Source organism: Podarcis tiliguerta (assembly GCF_965153285.1).
Source record: "Podarcis tiliguerta genome assembly, chromosome: 5".
Lineage (NCBI taxonomy): Eukaryota > Metazoa > Chordata > Lepidosauria > Squamata > Lacertidae > Podarcis > Podarcis tiliguerta.
Genome location: NC_139538.1, coordinates 70,385,189 through 70,406,563, shown reverse-complemented (window position 1 = coordinate 70,406,563; position 21,375 = coordinate 70,385,189). Strand labels below are relative to the sequence as shown.

The 21,375-nt window shown below is 41.2% G+C and overlaps 2 protein-coding genes across 13 annotated transcripts in view; one reads left to right on the top strand and one right to left on the bottom strand.

The window, feature by feature from the left end:
• Positions 1-21,375, top strand: part of LOC310677313 (uncharacterized protein) — a 728,781-nt gene that overhangs the window by 666,489 nt on the left and 40,917 nt on the right. The window lies entirely within an intron of this gene.
• Positions 11,622-21,375, bottom strand: part of CTNNA3 (catenin alpha 3) — a 528,228-nt gene continuing 518,474 nt past the window's right edge. For 4 of the 5 annotated variants that reach the window (XR_014511016.1, XM_083439958.1, XM_083439957.1 and 1 more), the window contains one exon: positions 15,075-15,743. Coding sequence is in view for 4 of the 5 variants with exons in the window: in XM_083439958.1 (XP_083296084.1) it covers positions 15,456-15,743 (288 nt within the window). In the remaining variant the exon portion in view is untranslated. Of the gene's footprint in view, positions 15,744-21,375 lie in introns of all 5 variants that reach the window. The other variant, XM_083439953.1, reaches the window with a different exon arrangement.

The following is a 21,375-nucleotide window of genomic DNA, read 5'->3' as shown; positions in this document are numbered from 1 at the left end:
TTGGGTTATTTTCTAAGAGGCCTTGAGAAATACTAGATGGCGGCAGAAGTTAAGGCTTGTTTTATAAAGTTGTTTTGGTCCTGTTATCCCCACCTTGAATCCAGATCCTCTACAGATGCATTTACCAGTACATCTTCAGGAACAAAACTTGGATCAGTACTTTGATTCACATTATTGCATAATATATTAATTTGATTGATGTTGATCAAATTAACATATTAACTTTATTAGATATTAGAGTCTGCATTCTTTTCCCTTACTTCATAGAATCATAGAATTGTAGAGTTTGAAGGGACCATGAGGGTCCAACCCCTCAATGCAGGAATTTTTTGACCAGTGTGGGTCTCGAACCCATAACCCTGAGATTAAGCAACTCGTGCTCTACTGACTGAGCTATCTTCATTCAGGAGCATTGTACTTACATGCAGGCTTCAACATGGTGCCCTCCAAAGGTTTTAAACTATAACTCTCATCACCCCTGACCATTTGGCATGCTGGCTAGGACTAATGAAAGCTATAGTCCAAAACAGCTGGAGGGTAACAGGTTGAGGAAAACTGTTCTACAGCTCCCTTGTGCCATTGTTAGGAGGCTTAAACATCACTCTGTCTATCATGTTTTAACATATAAATGTGCTTCAACCTTTAAGGTATCCAGTGCCATGGGAACTGATGGTTGAAAATATTTTCTTTTCAGCTTAGCATAAAATTGAGTAGACACATTGTTCTGTATTCAAACTGATTCTTTCTCAGCAATATTGCCAGTTATTTATCTGCTCATTCTTTGTATGTATAAAATATTTAAATACAAGTTTTAAAACGCAAATATATGTACATACTGTAATGATAATAATAGAAACACAGAGAAAATAAAAGCATATATTATTTACATTTTTAAAAAGAAAAAGAAATATAATCTTCCTTACACAGAACAGCAAATATTTAGCCTGATGCTGAACAGAGAGCAATGTTGTTCTCAGGCAAACTTTCCTGGGAAGCAAATTTCACTCATGGGCACCATGAACCATAGAAGGCCCATTTGGCAGGGTCACCTGGAGGAGAGCCTCCAAAGTTGACCTCTGCACATAGACAGGTAGATGCATTCCTTCAGAAACTGGGTCCCAAGCTGCATCTTCACTTTGAATTGTGCTTGGAAAAGCACCAGTCCTCTAAACCATCTGTTTTTGGACTGCCACTCCCATCATCCCTAGCTAGCAGGACCTAGTGGACAGGGATGATCGGAACTGTAGTGAAAAAAACAGCTTGAGTCCCACATTTGGGAAACCCTACTCTAAACACTCATTTTGATGTACGATTAAAGGGCCTTTTGGTTAAACATGCGTAGAATCACTTTCTGTCTTTGAAGACAACCAAAATTGATTCAGACTAAGGTTGCCATATTTCAAAAAGTAAGAATCAGGACATCCTGAAAGTTGCTGAGCATTACTATAATGCAATTTTGCGATCCAGGGCAAACCACTTCCTTTCAGAAATCCCCCCCCCCCCCCAACGTCAGTTCCGCCTTTGAGATCCCGCTAATGTCTGGGAGAATTTGGATGTATGGCAGCCCTAATTCAGACTGAGGGCAATGAGTTCTGAATAGGCAAGCACTTTCTAACTCTTTCAAAGCAACCACCCTTTGACTCATTTCTAACATCATTTTACTGTTTGGTTTTAGATTATTTTTAAGTTGCAGTGACAGCCCTCATAAAATAAAGACATAAATAATAAATACTGGAATGATTCATTGTATATTTACACTTTGGTCAAATATTATCAAACACTGTTGGTGTGTAACTAGTTTTATAAATACTGTTAGATAATGGAGACTGACAGCATGGTTGCTATACATGAGTCCATGTGTGTAATTAATTCCCCCATCAGATTGCTAGGACTTTACTACTTTCCTACATTTTATCACAGCAAAATATATAGACTTCAGTATGTGACTGCCTGCAGACACAGCATGTAATGTTTTGTGAGTTTTTTGTCGTGGCTACAGTGATGGACGTTGAATACCAGTCACTATCTTGACAGTTAAGGACAAACTGACAGATGGGATTGAGCCATCTCTAAAATACAGTAGGATTGGGGGGGGACCCCAACTATTCTACCCACTAACAGGCATACAATCCAGTAACTGAATAGCTGAATATTTGTTTTCTGGAACAAATGGTACTAAGTAGCATTAATAGAGATTTTTAATAAATTCAATGGATTCTTATTATGAAGGGGTCACTGGCTGTCATTGAGCGTGGAGGAAACACTGTCGATTGAAGCACAAGGAGAAACAGAAATACATGCCAGGTGGTCTCTTTGTTCACTGCAGAAGTGGCAAGCTGCTTTTGTAAATTGAAGGATTGCCTTTTCAGCACTGAGCTGTTTGAGTGAAAAATCTTTAATTGCATATACATTTCTTCCTGCTATTTACAAGTAATATATGGGAAATAGTTTAGGGAGAAAGTGAGAACCTGTCAGTTTGCTTTTCAAAATATATTGTGCTAGTAAAGTTGGTTTCTGTTAGAGTCCTACGGCATATAAAGCATGGAAAAGATTTTTGGATTTTAAGAATGATGAATATTAGGCAATAGGATCCTAGAAAACGGGATGTGGGGTTATTGGTTTATGGATTTTTTGCTCTTGTTTTATTATGTATTTTGTGTTTTTATTTTGTATTTTTATGCTCTGAACCTCCCTTAGACCCTGCGGATGAAGGGCACTATTCAAATTTAATAAATAATAATAATAATTAAATATGAAGACAGTAGCCCAGTCACATTGTATATATCCACCTTAAGGGTTGTACATATTTTTTCAGTATCTCACTCCTGTTCTCTAAAGAATTTGCAAATCTTTCAATTTTGTGTCATTTGCAGATAGAATTAGCCTGAATCTTATGCAGGGGTTTAGTTCCAGGGGTAATGCATATGTGTGAAAATTCCATATAGACAAAATCGTGTTATCCTTGGAGCCACCCCATGACTAGCTAGCCGGCCTTTTAGCAGTCAGGGAGAGGGAGAGCATCCCTCCTAGTCCCAGAGCCAGCACACCAAGCAGGCCCTGCGCAGGAAGCAAGTCCAAGAGCTCAAAAGTGCATTTGGCCCCAGGGGGTATACTGTACACACAATTCTTCAAAGCAGAGATGATTTGAAGAATTCTGAGACAGTAATTTAGGTGACCAGCTATAAGCAATTTTTTAAAAACGTAAAGTGAGGTGTCCCTTATTGTTCAGTCCTAGAAAATGGAAGGTTAGGAATTCAAAGGTAGTCCCTTATTTTTATTTTAGTTCACAGACTGGGCAAAAGGGAGTGAAGAACTGGAAGACACTGGATCCTTGCCCAACTTGCTCCCTAACACAGCACTCTTTTGGCCCTACCAATGTCAAATCTTCAAAGTCTATAGCGTAAGGAGTGAATGTTGGAGTAGTGGGGGGATGAGAGATCTGATGTATCTTTCGGTCCCTGGAAAGCCATTGATAACCACTGCCTCTCCCTGTCTATTAATATAATAAAGTTCCCATGGGAAGGAAAGATTGTGAATCGAAAACACTGGGAGATATGCAGTCATGATTGAGCACTTTAAAGGTCTTGTTCATTTCAGCAGGAAAGGGTTAAGGACATGCTAAATATTCCTGTTGAGTTTGATGAAATTTGAAACTGGATTGTATGCATTGAGTCGGGAAATATTTATTAAGGGGGGAGGATTGGAAACTTGATTTTTATGATCCAGTGTTATTTCTTTTGTTAGAATTATAAAATTTAATTGCTAGCTACATATATCTATGTCATTTTGAGGTAGACTGGTAGACATACGTGTATGTGAGTGCGAGGATCCCAGGGGGTGCAAAAAAGGAGAAATATGGCCGTCAAGACATCTTTTCTTTGGGTTTTGATTGCCAATATATTACTTTTACAGCCTCCTGTAAATCTCACCCAGCAAAGAAGCTGCATAACGAAAACATCATGTTTCATCGTCTCCATTCTGTTGATCAGCAGCTTAATACATTGACAGAGCTGGGTGCCAATGAGGGAAGCTGAGGGTTGGATCCAGGTCATGGAAGGGACAAAGATGTTGACTCCATGTTGACTCTCACAGGAAGGATAGAGGAAGCCATTTTTGCCACTTTCCTTACCCCTGCAGCCTCAGCACCACCTCCGTTATTGTTCTGGAAGTCTTGCCTGTGTGTTTGCACCATGTCTAATGCCTGTCATCCTTCCCCAACCCTCGTGGAAAACAATAGCAACCCACCTGCTGGGAAGCTAGTGTAGCAGCTCTGCCCCACCAAGAGAGCTGCTCCTACTACTGGGGAGAAAGGGGAATTGGTAAAAATCATCTCCTACTAGAAACATTGTGCCCATGGGAACTCTGGATCCAACCCCATATAAGTGCTATTCACTTATATGCTTGTAATGTTGGAGCTGGGTGGCAGGTGGGTGTTACCCCTACAGCATTGTTTCTTCTTATGAATAAAGAGCACTTGTTTACTTCTATAAGAAGCTGAATCACTATTCCGTTTCTTATATAACTCAGGGACACCATAGAAGTAAAGCCTGTCCTGTGTAATTCCAGAGCCTGGGATGAGGCTCAGGTTTTGCCATTCTGAACTGTGTCCCAGATTACAGTTAGTTTACTGTGCCTACTGGAACTCAACATCAGGGACTTCAGTAGTGGACGGTGGGGTGGGGTAGGGTGGCAGTACTAACCTGGCTGAACAGCAGCTGAGCTGCTGCTTACTGGAGGGGAGCAGGGAAAAGGGGAAAGGCAACAGGGAGGTCAGCGTGGTGCAGATGTCCTGGCAGAGCCAACCTGCTACTCTGCTAGTGTACTTGGTTCACTATCAATGGCCACCAACTTGGATGGCTTTAAAAAGGAAGAAATTTATGGAGGATAAGGCTATCATTGGCTACTAACTACAATGGCTGTGCAGTGATTCCTATACTGGAGGCAATATGCCCCTGAAAACCAGTTGCTGAAGACTGCAAATGTGCAGAGGTCTGTTGTGCATGTACCATATTTTTCGCCCCATAGGGCGCACCAGCCCATAGGGCGCACCAAGTTTGGGGTGTGTGTGGAGAAATAAATAAATAAATCTGGATATCTGCCCGAAGCCCGGGGCGTGCTTCTCAGCATGCCCCGGGCTTCGGGATGCAGGCAGCTCTCCGCAAGCCTTGGGAGACAGCTGGGAACTCCCGCGGGCTCCCAAGGCTTACAGATAGCTTCCTGAAGCCTGCATTCACCCCATAGGACGCACACACATTTCCCCTTCAATTTTGGAGGGGGAAAAGTGCATCCTATAGGGCGAAAAATACGGTATTTTTCTTGTTAGGCTTTCTGTAAGCATCTGGTTGGCCACTGAGAGACTAGGATGCTGGACTAGATGGGCCTTTGGCCTCTAGTTCAGCTGAGCTTTTCTTGGTTTCTTATAGTCTCCCTCCTTCAGAACTTTGACATATTCTTGACCTGCATTCCACTTTATTTTTTGATAATAGCATCTGGTATATGCATGTATGCCTGCATGTAGTGATTTCAGTTTTCTCATAGGCATTATGAACATTCTTTGTTGAAAGGATAATTATATTGAATTAGAATGTATTTTAAGTAAGATAATTATCCTTTGCATAAAGAATGTACATAATGGGTATGGGAACCCTGAGGTCATCCATACGACAGACTCCCACGCACAGCCCTTCCCTGTGCTCCAGCATTTTGCAAATGTAGCATTATAGGATGGTTCATTCTTGCAAGAGACTCCTAAAGCACAGTAACTTTCTGGCATGGGAAATGTGTGGCTTCCCAGATGTTGTTGGACCAAAGCACCCTTTGTATCTGCCCATTTGCCATGCTGACTGGGGCTGATGGGAATTGGAGTCCAACAACAGGTTTCCCATCCTTGCAGTGGACCTGAATAGTTGCAAGAGGGCGTCTGTCACATGTAGGCAGGCCTGCAGACACAAGAATATTTTTACTATTGCTTAGTTTTTTGTTCCTCTTTTCTTCTTCATTAGCTTTGAAGACACGTCTTCTACCATCTGTTTACAAGAAATCTTTATTTAATCCAGTGACACAGTCCCATCCTTGTTATTAGCATAGCACTTATTTGATAGTGGTGAGTTCTGCAACAAGCCTATAATTGCTCCATTTGCAGGGGCCTTTGTTCCTTATAGATGCCTCTTGTCTTCATTGTTTGCTGAAACTCCTTGGATTCCCTAATTTATACCAGTCAATTACTATTTGACCAAGGATGGTTAATGAAACAAATCACAACAAGCATGGCTACTTCGTACAAATGCTGTCCTCTTTCATGTAGTAGTGCCAACATTTGGTTTACTTTCTTCAGTATCCCTGGCCAACAGTAAAAAAAATCAAACTGGAACATGACAGCCAAATGACTTGCATTAAGATAATCATCAGCATACTAGATTTGAAATAAGGGGTGCCATGAATTGCATTTTGATGATGCGCCTTTGAAAATCAACTGACAAATCCATGTTGGTTTTCAAAAAGTGTGTTCAATTTTTAAATGGCTTTCTCTTTTGCACTAATTCAGATTCAAAAGTTATGCATTAAGAGATATACTGAATTCTTAGCATTGTTTGCAAAATACCCCATAATATTTATTAGCATTTCTATAGAGTTTCTCCTACATTAGCAAAACCTACCCCACCAAGTAATTGGTCTGACTGCCAAACTGGGCAGTCCCTCTCCTGGGCAGTTTTAAACTGCTCTGTAATCATGTTCAGAGATTTATTCTCTGTGGATAAGCAGCACAGTCACTGTCCTCCTCCAGACACTTCTGCCAGAGATTCCATTCTCTGTCTGCTCAAAGACCACAAGAAACACCCGGCTGGATCAGGCCAAAAGCCTGTCTAGTTGTATCAGTCTTTTCCCCAACAACAGATATTCAGAGGCATACCACCTCTGATTCCTGAGGTAGTACACAGCCATCTTGGCTTGTAGCCTTGGTTAACTTTATCCTCAGTGAATTTGCCTGAAACCTTTTCAAAGCCATCTAAATTGGTGATCATCACCACACATTGCAGTAGCATATTCCATAGTTTGCAACACTATGTGAAGAACTTCATTTTGCCAATCCCGAACCTTCCCACATTCAGCTTCAGCAGATGACCCCGGGTTGTAGCATAGTGAGAGACGGAGAAAGACTTCTTTCTATCTTGTTTCTCCACACTATACATAATTTTATACACCTTATCATGTCCACCCCCTTCCTCAACTTTTTTGCAAACTAAAAAGCCCCAGCATTATAATCTTTCTTCATAGGAGTGTTGTACCAGCCCATTTATCATTTTGGTTGCTTTTTTCTGAACCTTTCCCATCTCTGCTATGTCCTTTTTGAAATGTCAGGACCAGAACTGTAAACAGTTTTCTAATTGTGGTTGTACTAGATCTGTATAGCAGTGTTAGGATCTCTGCAGTTTTTGTTCCAAACCCTTTTCTAATGACCCCTGACTTGAAATCTCTTTTCACAGCTGTCGCACTGTGACTTGACATATTCACCGCCAACTCATAAGTGTATATGTGAAGCTTGAATTTTTTGCCCAATGTGAATCAATTTACATTTGCTTATGCTGACTTGTATTTGCCACCTTAACACCCATTCATTCAGTTTGGCTGCCTCTCTGGAAGCTGAAGCTTCCTCATGGCTTGCCTCTTTATCTAGGAGCCACCAGTCATCCCTCTTTGTAAATATATAAGGGTCTGTTTCTCCTTGTGCTGGGTAGATCTGATCAGGGTTGTGTGATCGTTACTTGTGAGTACATGCAAGGGATTATTGCAAAACCCAGTCAAATTATTTTCCTATTACTACTTTTAATAAAAAGAGCATGAAAGGCAGTTGGATAAGTTTGATGCATTATGAATTAGGAATTGGTGTACTAAAATTAGGGTTGTTCATTAATATTTTTACCTTATTATTGAATGTTGTCTGTTTTTGGATTAGCTGTCTCTTGTTTTAAAACACACTGTCTCCATAGCACTTTACTAAGGAGGCATAATATAGAACTTTCCTGGATCTATAAGGCAGCAATGGGGTAACATTGGCCCTCTGAGCGTTGTTAGACTACATTTCCCATCATCCTGACTATTGGCCGTGCTGACTGGGGCTGGTGGGAGCTGGAGTTCAGCTACAGTGTGGTGTAGTGGTTAAGAGCGGTAGTCTCGTAATCTGGGGAACTGGGTTCGCGTCTCCGCTCCTCCACATGCAGCTGCTGGGTGACCTTGGGCCAGTCACACTTCTTTGAAGTCTCTCAGCCCCACTCACCTCACAGAGTGTTTGTTGTGGGGGAGGAAGGGAAAGGAGATTGTTAACCGCTTTGAGACTCCTGAAGGGGAGTGAAAGGCGGGATATCAAATCCAAACTCTTCTTCTTCTACATTTGGTGGAACACAGGTTCATCATCCCCACTATAAAGATACGTGTCGGACCAAAGTGTGTGCAAAGGCAACCCCTCCCCCCAATGTTTTGCTCCTCCCAGTTTTGCCTGTGGCTCTGCTTACCATTGGCATGTGGCCTTTGAAAGGTTTTTACAGAAATATGTGTGGCCCTAGAGCTGAAAATAGGGAAATAGGGCATCTGAATCCAGCTCTGTCATCTCTACCACTTTCCCAAGTTGCTACTGAGGCAAGCACCAGTCACATGGTTAGTGGTGGCAATCCCTAGTGTGAGCAAATTGCTGTGCAACTGTTAATTCAAGGCTCATGAATCTGTCCCTGTGGCTAGCAAAATATGACTTATATTTAATTTTACCTGGCTTTATCTGTAAGAAAGTAATCAAATGAAGGCGGTCTAATGGCAATGCCAGCCGGCGAGGGTGAATCTCTTCTAAATAAATTAGCTACCTAATATAAATGGAAATTATGATTAAAACTAAGCATTTGAATCAAGGCTGCCTTGTTGTTAAATCATGATTAAAACTCGTGATGTAAATCAAAGTGGTTTAAATCTATTTGACCGGCTCCTGAGATTATCTGAGAAATGCTAATTAGATTTGGAGGCTCAGAGAGATACTGTAAGGGGGAAATGATAATAGAGACCCACATTGCATTGATTGCATAGGTAAAATAATTAGGGGTTTCATTTAAAGAAAACAATGGAATTGACTCACAGAGTCTGGGCAGGTTTGACATAACTGAGACAATTTGCGGAAGACGCCCTGCTTGGAGTGAGGGAGGCTGGTAGAATGTGGCCTTTGCTGATCAAAGAGCTTTAAATGCAGAAGGAAACCATGACAACAGGTGGCGTAGGTTCAAGGAACCAATTGGTTGAGGGAGTAAGAACCACAGGAACACACTTAATATCTAAGGTGTGAAGACAAAAAAGTTACTGCTCTTGCATTCCGTAGATTTTAATCCCATTTTATTATCTTCCTTAAGCACTTGAGGTAGCTTGCAGTAGCAGCTTTCAAAACAAATCTGCTGCTGGTGTGGCGAATGATTCCCAAACTGTTTGCTAGAATGACTAGTATACAAAGGTGTAGCCTTAAAGCACAATCCTCTGCATGTCTACTGAGATGCAAGTCCTGCTGAGTTCAGTTGTGTATAGGTTTGTCTCATTAATATTTCTATCCCATGTTTTGTAAATCATCATATGTCCACTAAAGATGTCAGACTAACTTCCTATTTGGGTTTTTCAGAAATATGATTATGTTTTGTGTTTAGATTTGAACAAACCACCTGACAAGACATTATGTGGGAGATTGATATTTGCATAGAGTAAGACAAACATTATGGGCTTGAATTTGGTAATAGAATAATCTAGTGCCGAGCAACGCCCCCCTTTTTTCTATTCAGTATCCAGTTGGAGACACCAAATCTGTGGTGAAGGCATTTAGGCATTTCTTTCAGGGAGCAAATGTTTATGGCAGCCCAAATTCCTCACCCCAGTTTCAAGGAACAAAATTGATCCCTCCTTTTTTTGTTATCTGAATATTCTTCCTCAAGAACTTTTGGCTCAGCAGTAGCTCTAGCTGAAATAAAAGAAAGGCAGTGTGGGTAGAACTGGCCAGAGTCAAACTGTGCAGGTGGGAAAGCAATTTTATTTGACATGGTTTATTTTAAAATTAAGCCAGTGCCTTTCTAATAAAACTGTCAAAATGGCTTAACAATAAAACGAAAGAAAAGTCAATATTAAAATAGCATATGAAGCCTATGTACAGTTTTACTTCTAATTTTAATTTGAATGACAATCTGAATCCCAAAAGCTTCCTATAATTGGGGACAGAAGCACAGAGCACCTCTCTGCCAAGGGCGTTCCCACGTAGATGGTGTCACAATGGTCCCATCTCAATCAGCCTAATAAGGCAAACAGATGGACCCTGAAGCAGGCTGCCTCTTGATGATCACACAGCTGCAAATGTGGGTCACATGGGGAAATTTTATTCCTTCAGTTACACAGGGCCTATGCTGTTTAGGATGAGTACCTTTAAAATACTCCATAAAGTAGCATGTATAATAGGAAACCAATTGAAATTCAGAAACACAAAGCTTTTATCCAACACAGCATAAATGGAGCAGCTTTTAAAAAGCTAGCATCTCCCCAGTCAGCTCTCTGATGGGAAAGCTGGGTAAGGGACTGAATCTAGCCCTCTACTCTTTCAGACAGTTGAATGGCAGAATCTCATCTTTTAAAGAAAGAGAAAAGCATGTGCACACATGTTGAAGTGAAGAAGAAAACTGAATGCAGGACCTTTTTATGTATGCAGTTCACACTAAAAGATGGATCAGTGGAAGAGCTGCCAGTACCTTCCAGAGGTGTGTTATGGCTGAAACAAGAAACGAAAGACCAAACATTTAGGCCTCTGCCTCAGATGGTGGTCAGTCACTCCACTTCAACAGAAGGTGTGGCAGCATCTTTGCAACTCCTTGCTTCTTGCCCAACCAGACTAGTTAGCAGATGGGCGGGGTATAAATTATTATTATTATCATCATTATTATCATTATCCTGTGTCGCCATATATAACTCAGAGTTTAGGGCCAAAGATAATAAACAAAAATCCAGTAGTAGGCACATCACACTCTGTCAGGAATAAGAGAATAAGTCTCCTTCAACACTCTCCCTCTGTCTCTCATGGGAGGGGGGGCACCAAACCCTAACGATCTTGCTCTGGTGTTGACCCATCTGGAGTCATCCCCACAACCTGCAGCAGAGCCTGTTTATATAGCAAGGCAGGCACTGGACCACATCCACCCCACTGATTTCTGGTTTTGTAAATGTTAGTAACACACGATTACTGCATCATCCTTCTGCTTTCTTGTATTTTGCCTTGAAGTATATTATGGGATATAATTGGAGAAACATTCCAATTATGGAGTAGGTTAACCAGCAGAATCTTGTGTCACACTAGCATAGGGTTATTTTGTTATTCTCAGGGTGAGCTTGGAGACACAGTTCACTTTCAGAGATGCTTATTTTCTCAATAAGATCCCATAGGAATGGACAGTCCTTTTTTTCTTGACAGATAGATAGCCATGTTAGTATTGTCTCCTTGGACCTTCCCTTCTCCTTTGTACCCAGTTACCTTGTTCCTTCACATTTTCTAATATTACCTAATATTGCCCAGAAACTATAATAAACTGAAACTATAATAGAAAAAACCAGGAGAGAATTACTTCTGTGTGTGCCAAACAATATTTATTTCAGCTTGATTAGTAATGTAAGTCACGCCATGACTCATCAACATCAAAGTAAGCTGAAACAAAGACATGACTCCAAGAAGTGAAAGGCTTTAAACAAAATATCTGCAACCTGAGCCTTGTGGAATTTGAGTTTCTGAGGGAGCAACTCTGATGTCCATATTGTGGTGCCAGTTGTGAGAACTCTAGTTCCAGCTAGAATGTGTAATTTGCTGCAATTGATAGGATTACTGTATCCCTGATTTGCACAAATCACATCAGTCATCTGCCCACTTCTCACATGAAGGTGCTGTTATGACTGATACTGCCATATCATCTCAGCCAGGCCTGGCATTGGCACATGGCATCCTCAGATGGTGGCTGCAGGTCCCATCACTGGTTTCTGCCCAGAGAAGGTGGGGAATTCCGTTATGCGAGCATAAATCCTTGCATTGGTAGATTGAGTTGCTTAGCACTACTTTGGATACAACCCACTGTTCTTTACCTTAGTACCTACAAAATAATAATAATAATAATAATAAGAAGAAGAAGAAGAAGAAGAAGAAGAAGAAGAAGAAGAAGAAGAAGAAGTAGTAGTAGTAGTAGTAGTAGTAGTAGAGTGGAGAAAGCAGATTTAGTATCCTTTCATGTCACCCCTACTTACACTCACTAACTAATCACAAAAGCATTGAGGGCCAACATTTCTAATACATTTTCCAGGAAATTGTTAACAGTTTCCTAGCAACCACTGTAACAGATGTGAAGCTTTGTTGCTGCTGAGTTTTAAGAACTCCCCCCTCCAGTTTATGAAATCCACTAGAAGTGGAGGAAGCAACTATTATATTTTAAACTTAATTCCACATTATACAGCATAAGGAGGAATCTGCTATTTTATGCCCCCATGAAGACCCAAAATGAGAGCATCCAGCACTCAGAAAAGGGCCTTGGGGGGCATTTTTGCTTGCATGTAAAACATGTGCACAGGTACACAAGAGGTGCTAAGTTGCACCTGCATATTTTGGTTTCTAAAATGTTCAGGAAACTTCCACAAGTAGAGGAATCTCCTCACTTCATGCCTTCACCCTCCATGACTTGGAAGGGTCATGGGGGGGGGAGAGAGAGAGAGCTTAGTGCACATGTCCCCATTCTCTTAGCTTGCATGTAGTTTTACGTGTAATCCAAGGGTGTGGAAACTCCAGCCTGCAGGGATTTTTAGGCCTAGCAAGTCCACAGTTGGGCCTGTAAGGCTGTTTTCCCATAATTATGCCCACCTGCCACACACCTGATGTCGTATGTGATATCAAGTGTGGCATGATGTCAGGTGTGGGGCAGGTAGATTCATGTGTGCTCCTTAACATGTCAGAGAGATTACTACCACTGCTGTTGATTGGCTTTGAGTGCAGGCCTGCTGGGATCAGCTGAGCTATGGTATTCCCCATAGAAAACATAGTAGCACATCCATACCCTGCCCAAGGCAGGAGTTGAAGCCACCTCCTTCAAGTCTGCTGGAATGGCTGCACTATTGAGTTCCCCATGGGGAACACAGCTGAAACTTGCAGAAGGTAGGGTTTGATGTCAGTGATACCAGTGATGTCAGTCCTACTGGACTGGCCTTGCCCACCTCTCAAAGTGGCCTGTCATCAATAGGGGAGCTCAGAATATGGTCCACCAACCAGAGCCAGTTCCCCACACCTGATGTTAGCAGAGTGTCTAAATAGGGCACCTCCTGTTTAAATCTGTAGGTCATTGATAGATTATGGGCGCTGAAAGCCAACTTCTGGTATGGAAAGGGAGCTAGTTTCAGGCTTGTCAGTGAGAGACAATACGTTTAGGTAGATCCTTGGTGCAAGTAAGCATGGCATTTGGTTATGTCAGATACCGCTTTCTTATTCAGGAAGGAGAGGTGTAGGCACATAAGCACAGGACAGGGTCCCACTCTCCTTTCATGTTGTGTTCAGAAAAGTAACATCCGACCATGTCCTGAGAGACAGAGGGTAGCAGAGACGGTGGAATGAAGGAAGTTCACAGTGATATAGCTGACTTTGTTCAAAACATCTGATAATCAAGGAGTTCAAAAGCTCTTTCATCTTTGGTGTATACTTTGAAAAACATTAAATGTAATAATTCACAAAGCTATTTCTGCTTCTGAATTGTCACATTTTGAGAACTGGGACACCACAGGAAAAGACGTTTATATACTGAGCCGTCTCCTTACATTACATTTCAATTTATCATAGTGTCACAAATAAAGGTGATTTTTGGGTCATTTACAAAAATGGTTTGCTGCTCCATCATATCAAGGCTTCTCTCCCCCCCCCCCCCATGAGGGCTAGTTAAATGGATCTTATGAAAGGTGCAATTATCCTAGTATTCATATAAATTATATAGAAATTTATATAATCATTTTCATTTTTGATGATGTTGAAACAAATGGTGGCTTTCTCTTTGACAATGATTATTTCAATCCTTTAGTGTTTCAACAGGGATTTAGTATGTTGGCCTCAGGGAGACTAAAATACTTCGATTATTTTAGTTTTAACACTTTTGGTTCCCTAACTATATATTGTACAACTATATGACAGCATCAACCAAATGGAATATGCATTTGATCATTGAAGCCATTGTGCCAGCTGGTAGAGTTCTGTCAAAACATCACCTGGGGAAACAGGAAAAAAGCAGGAGAAAACATCTCGCAAACTCAATACATGTTTTACATTTTTATAATTTCTCCTCCTATGAGATATTAAATTTCATCACTCTGCGGGATACCTTAGTTGTTCATTACTAGATGGTTAAAACTTCCATTTTCTTCAGGTTTATATATTTTTCATTGTTAAGCAGGACTAGTGGGTTTTAAGGAAGGAAGGTAAAACAGTAGAGCATTGGATGAATCAGCAAGCCTCCTCCAAAAAACAGAGAGCTATGAAAGGAGCAGGAGAAGACTGGTTTGAAGAACAAGGTTTCCTTTCTGCTCCTGAAGTCCAACACACCCTGCAGCTGTATCACTTTCCATCACTTGAACAGCTGGTCCAATTATACATTATCCTTGTAGTGCTGATTATTTTAAGATTTTTCTGAAGGCCACCCATTGACTTTAATTAAGCCAGTATTTCATAACATGAGCAAAAATCTAGTCTTATTAACTATCCCACTAGAAATAATGTGAGAGTTGCTGCAGTGCAGTTCTTAAGAGTGTGAACAGTAACATCCCATAATCAAATCCACAACCACAAATAAGGATGTTCTAAGAATTCATTCTTTGCAATATGAATTTTTCTGCATCATGGAGTGAAAATAGACTGATCCGTTCCTCCTTAACCATGAAGTCCCTAGGTGACATTATTAGACAACCTCTTATCAAGCTGCCTCAGCCCCTTTCTGAAACCTGGGGGACAACAAAGGTTGTTTTAAATGTATGTTGTGTGTGAAGTGCTGTGAACAATGCAAAGCTTTGAACAAATGCTAATTATTATTATTTTTGGATTAAACATGGCACATTGTGATACTATTTTGTTTTCCTAATATTGTGTTCAAAATAGTGAGAATATATTAAATAATGGGGTGAGTGATCAAAATTAAAGCACTCTTCAAAACAGAAGAAATCGTGTTAAAAGATATGATGGCAATGACTGAAAAGTGGGTTGAAAAAGTCATAGGCTGCTTCATCGTGTACAAATGAATATAACCTAATGTAATGTAAATGTTAAACATATGTAAAACGAGAACATCAACTATTACTTTACTTGTAGGATTAGAGAAGTGAAAAAATAACTACACAGAACAAGCAGCCTCTTGGTGTAGGAAACTTGTGCAGTGAACAGAATAATAATTTCAGTTTATTTCTCTTCCTCTAAATTCACTCATGATTTGAACGGGATGGATTTTCTTCTTAGCCGACCCTTTCCTGACAGCTGCATAGATTTCCTCTGGCTTCTCTCTCTTAATCAAAGGCTTCTTTTCTGGAGCCTTCATCCGCCACATCACCACAGGGTGTCGTGGGCCAGCAGGACTTTGAATTCTGATAATCTTCGTAGAGGCGATATAGGACATCTTCACTGTCTGCACCACGGCATTCATCAAGTTCTTGGCAGCCTGAATTAATGAAGTCACGCTGTCCAACTGTAATCAGAAACACAACTGTTAACAGCCTCAGAAATCAAGCGAGCTGTAATCAAAAACAAACATTTAAAATGCAGGTGATCTTTGTTTCCATTTGTGCATTCCATGTAAGGAATAAGCCAACATGAATGCAGAAGGGTCAAAAGTTATTTGCAATGTTGGATAAATAGAAGCTTGAGGTGAGGACAGAGTTACTTTAACAGTGGACATTTCTTTTTGCATTTGTAAAGCATTACAGCCAGTCTTTTCTTACTGGAAACCTAAAGACAGCACAATTTAAAAAACAAACCCAAGAACAATACAGTAGAATCACTAAATCACAAATATAATTTTGGCTATAATTTGGCTTAGAAAAGATGTTACACATCTTTTAATCCCCTGATCTTTTGTGATTTCCGAGGTCTGCAAATTTGATTGAGAAAGTTTATACAGAAAAAATATTAACTGCTTGATCAAAATGATCTCAAAGCGATGCATAAATAATAGAAAGATAGATAAAACTTGGCTAAAATCAAATATACCTATAAAACCATCATAATTAAAAGCAAATATTAAAATCAACAAAACCTTTAGGACATATGTAGGTAATGGAACTATATGTCTGGATTATTGTGTCATTCTAATGAGGAGTAGGACAACTCTGCCATGTCTCCAAAGAATGGAGAAAAAGAAACCAATGGATACAAGAGTTTTTAGAAACAAACTGAAAGCACACACTATATTTTAGTATTTTTATGAATGGTGTATGTTTACACACATATTGCTTTCATTCTCTGTGGAGGAAACACACAGTTATCCAGAATATTCAGGAAAACTGATGCCAGTTTCTAAATAAAATCCTCTTACATCCATAAGTTTTTTTCTCTAACATTTTCTCACCCCTAATTCTGTTTGGGACTTTGAAGCAGGCTTCTAACTCTGTCTCTGCAGCTGGGTTGGAATTATGCAACGTATTGGTCCGATCCTCATACAACAGCTATGGTGGGACACATGTAGCCCTATCAGATAGTTTGGTACTACCCCCAGCCAGGGGCGGAGCTTCATGCTCCGGCACGGGGGGGCGGGGGGCGGAGAGCAGGTGGGGGCAGCTGCGATGGCACCCTGGCCGGGATCATTCTTCCTCGTGCTAGTAGTTTCCCTGTTTCTTTTTTCACAGTAAACCTTTAAAGTCAGTGTTGATATAGCAAATAAAATTTAACAACAAAGGAGTTCAGCTTTGCTGCTTAGTAATAGAAAGCAACAAGCTCTAATTGCTCAAGACTACAATGAGCCTTGCCTTTCTAGTTTTGCAGCTAGTTTTGTATTATTTATTTATAACATTATTTATAGCCTGCCTTTGGGGGCATAGCCCATTCAAGACAACTCTCAATGTCATAAAAGCATAATACATAACCCAAGCTTTAAAAAAGTGAATAAAGGAGCTGTACAGTATTAACAAAAACATATGCCAGTTAAACAACAGAAAATTCCTGTAGATGTATTGTGCCACTGTTTAAATACACCTAAGTTGGGGGAGGAATTCTGGAACTCTAGAAGAGCAGAAGATTTTTAGGCAGATGATTTCCAACATGGACTGCATAGCATTTGAACTGTGTCATATTTCATTTTTGTGTATGAGCCTCTTGGTGAATGTTAAAATTCTTCAGCATTTCTTTCCATGTGCTATGAATTCCACCTCCAGCTTAAGCTGCCTTTGCTGTTGTCATTTTGCACTAGAAAATTGGCAAGGGATAAATTTACTGTAATTCATATCAATAACCTGAATGAATAACTTTTAAGCTTCGAAGAGTCACTGTGCTCATATTTAATTATAAGGTTGACAATTTCAATTTAGAAATGCAGCTCCTTTTTGAATAATTTTAAAGAATACTGTGTTCTGGGGTTTCTGCCCACCTCCTCTTGAAGATCCATCTGATTATTCTGAACATGTTTGGAAGTTTGGCTTTTGTAACTCCCGAACACAATTTGTTTCAAAAGCTACTATGGAATTAAGTGATAAGAATTTGTACTGCATCATGAGAATGTGATCAGAATGAATTTTGTAGTGCTCAGGAAGCTGCATTTGGGTTTTTTTCTTGTGATATGCAGCCGTGACCAGTCATTTTCAGCGTGTATGCCTTTCACTGAGTCCAAAGAATAAGAGAGGTCCACTATAATGCTTGCTCTATCATGTGCATATGGCACTGTACAGGCCCTGGCACCACTGGAGACGCTAGGGGATTGTGGACTCATTGGTTCTTTGCCAATGCTAACCCTATTTCTTGTACCCAGACATGCCCCAAACTCCAGTTGCCCATGCCATTTCTGCCACAGGATGACTGCCTGTATGTCAGTATGTATCAGTATTAAAGGGCATGTGTTTGTCTTGTGTGTAGTGAGAAAAATAAATAAAATTTGGACAATTGAGAACTAAACACATGACTTCCCCCCCAAGAAGGGAATTGTGTTAAGGGTTCTGGGGATTGTAGCTTTGTGAGGGGTAAACTGCAGTTCCCATATTTCTTTAGAGGAAGCCACTTTAACTGTATGGTGCATACGCAGCTCTGGTGTGTGTAATGGCTGGTGTGTCGGGAAGGCTAGGACTGGGAAGGCTCAGGTTTTAATCCCTTGTTGGACATGACCTTATAATAGTCATCACCTTTTACGTTAACCTACTCAGAGAGTTATGGAAAGGAGAAAACCATGCAAGCTCATTCCAGAGATGAAGACAATTTACTCCAGTGAGCATTCTTTTAATTTGGCATTCTTGGCAGCCTTTTAATGATTGCCTTTTACTATTCTGTTTTGTTGTTGGTTTGTATATTTATGACTTTGCATTTTATTATTTTGGGCTGTTGTACAAGGAGCCACCTTGACTACACTTTAGGGTAGAAAGTCGGTTCCAAACAAACAATACTTCACTGATTTCCAGTACTAAAATTCTACATTGACTGGTATCTGCATTTTTCCCCTTCAAAAAACACTATTTTAAAAACAAATTACATAATTACACCCACCCCCAGGTCAGGCTGCAGATGGAAATGAACATGAATTGTAGTAGATTTGTGGTTCAGTCACAGTCCTTTAGTCCTTGCACATTACAGCAAGCATAGTTTATAGTTTTACCCACAGCCTGTTCCATACATCTCTGAGTAACGTTCTGCAGGGAATCTAACGTACTCAAGGACAATAGTCACTGGGATACCTTTTTGTCTTTCTCTGCTATTCTCTACAGCCTCTTCAAGGCCTCATGCCATCATAACCAGAGAAAACTGATGAAACGAGAATCCACATAAACACAAAATAGACAAAATATTTCTTTTCAGCACCCTGAAGTTAAGCTTTCAAGGATGCTTCTTAGATGACACTTTGCCATCAGCATCCTCTTCCGGAGAAAAAAATGTATGCACCTTTTATCAGGCATACTCTGATATAAATCACCACTTTCCCCCTTCCAAATATAGTCAGGAAATTATCAAGCCCTGTTTCATATGCAAAATAAATTTGAGAGTGGGGCAGAGATGCTATCATGGGCATAGCCAAGGGGGCGCAGGGGGGCAGCTGCCCCTTTGAGCAAGTAAAACAATAGAAACACTTAACTAACAGACTAAACACATCACTTCTGGGGGGCCCGCAAAAGTCCCTCCCCCCCCCCCCAATCCTGGCTACGTCCATGGATGCTATGCTAGTTTCCTGACTGGTGTGTTGCTGTTGCTTACTGGGGGGGGGGGGGGAGGTAGGACTATTGGGTATTTTGGCATGTTGTTGGAGTGCCACATTGACTCTGCCTGTGCGTTTCCCTGAGTCAAGCTCCCTGACATTTCCCATTAAGTAACAGCAGCCCACCTGCCAGGAAGCAAGCATATGGGTTCTCCCCCACCTAGTGAGCTGTTTCTGCTAATGCATGTGCATGGTGGCTCTTATGAAGACAACCCCCTGCCCTAAGGTGGGATGCCATACGATTTTGATCCAGACCAGATTTTGCTGCAAACTCCCTGCCCCTGCCACTGTTCTCCCTCCCCTCCACTGCCCTCCCCTCCACTGCCCTTAGCTCCATGCAAATTTGAAGCATTGTGACGGTGTAAGAAGGGGAATAGGCAGAGGGGTCTGGTGTGACTGGCGAGCATTGTGAGCAAAGGAAGAGTTGGAGCAGAGATTGACCTTGGCCTGTCATGCCTGGGGCATCTCCAAATGGAGAGATTCCTGCCCTCCCCACTCTTTTCCAAGATGCTTCTGCATCCCTGCTTTAGACCAATTTTCTTTTCTGTGCTTAATGTGAGAATTGTTTTGCTGCCAAGGGCTGCACTTTATATCAATATGTCTTCTCCAGGCTGCCATCCTAGAGGAAAAAGCAGAGTGTAAGAAAATAGGGAGAAATGCAGGTTAAACTGTAATCAGCAGAAGTAAAAGCATTTCTTCTTTGATCCTTAGACTGACAGGACAAATAAGAGCTTGATATGTCATTCCTATGCTCCCCTCCAACTGAAATCCAGTCTCTGAAGTATTTCAATATTTACAGCCAAGTAATTTAACCCATAGTCTGGTCATGGAAATCAGAATCAGATTCCAAGTGTACAAATGAGAAGACTAATGAATGTTCTTCAATTCCATCTACATTTTGCCTTCCATGCCATTACTGCAGCTGCTGAATATCTGTAGCAGATTCTGGCAGAGAAGGGAAACTGGAAGAGAAAAGGGCAGGCCATAAGGAATACAATTTAAGCAGAAGGTCAACACGTAACTGAGTTTGGCAAAAGCTATACATAGTTAGAATTGGCCAGAAATCAAGTATCTGTACATCAAAAGCAGCAGTGAAAAAGGAACGGTGGGTAGATTCTCCCGAACCACCCAAAAACTCTTCTGAGGCAAGCCAAACAATTAAAACTTCTGAGGAAGAAAGACAATGGAATGTGTAGCTTTCTAAGGCAGCGTTTTCTCAAACCATGAGCCTTGGGCCATTTTCAGGTGAACCTCAGTGCCACTGCTTGCCCATCACCTCCTCTGCCCATTACTCATGCCATATAGTCTGAAGTTGGATCAGCAGCTCCTTGCATCCTGAATAAAGTGGGGGTGGGCAGAGACCAGGAAAAGATAAGTTGGGGAGAGTGGGAAGGAAGGTCTCCCTCCTCTGAGAGAAAAAGGACTGAGAAAGTTTTAAGGAAATGATAAAGTCAGATAAAATGTTGTTGTTGTTGTCTACATAAACTGTGAAAAGAAAGGAAAGGGATACGAGAGGAAAGCTGCTTTAAGAGAAAGAAGTGAATGCAAAAGGACCAGGGGGAAAGGGATAAAATAAATGGCATGGGATGGGATAAGGTTCAGCTGAGGAATGGCCCCAACTGGTGTGCCAGCCAAAGCTGGTTGAAGGCACTTTTCAGGGAACTGCCATCGGCTCAGGGGCGAGAGGGGAAAAGCCGGGTGGATTACAGAGAGCAGGAAGCAGCAGTTCCTCAGCGGAGGAAGGTATCCTCTAGTGGAGAGGAGATGCAGGGGGCGGAGGAGGCAAGGCGGTGCCAGGACACCTTGCCAGAGCAAAGCGGGGAGGAGGGAGGTCCCCCGTTACCCAAGCCTTCCTTGCGCAGAAAGCTTCAGCGCAGAGAGGGGAGGCGCAGACTGGGCGTCAAAAACTACTCTGCTGGGGAAGGTTTAAGGA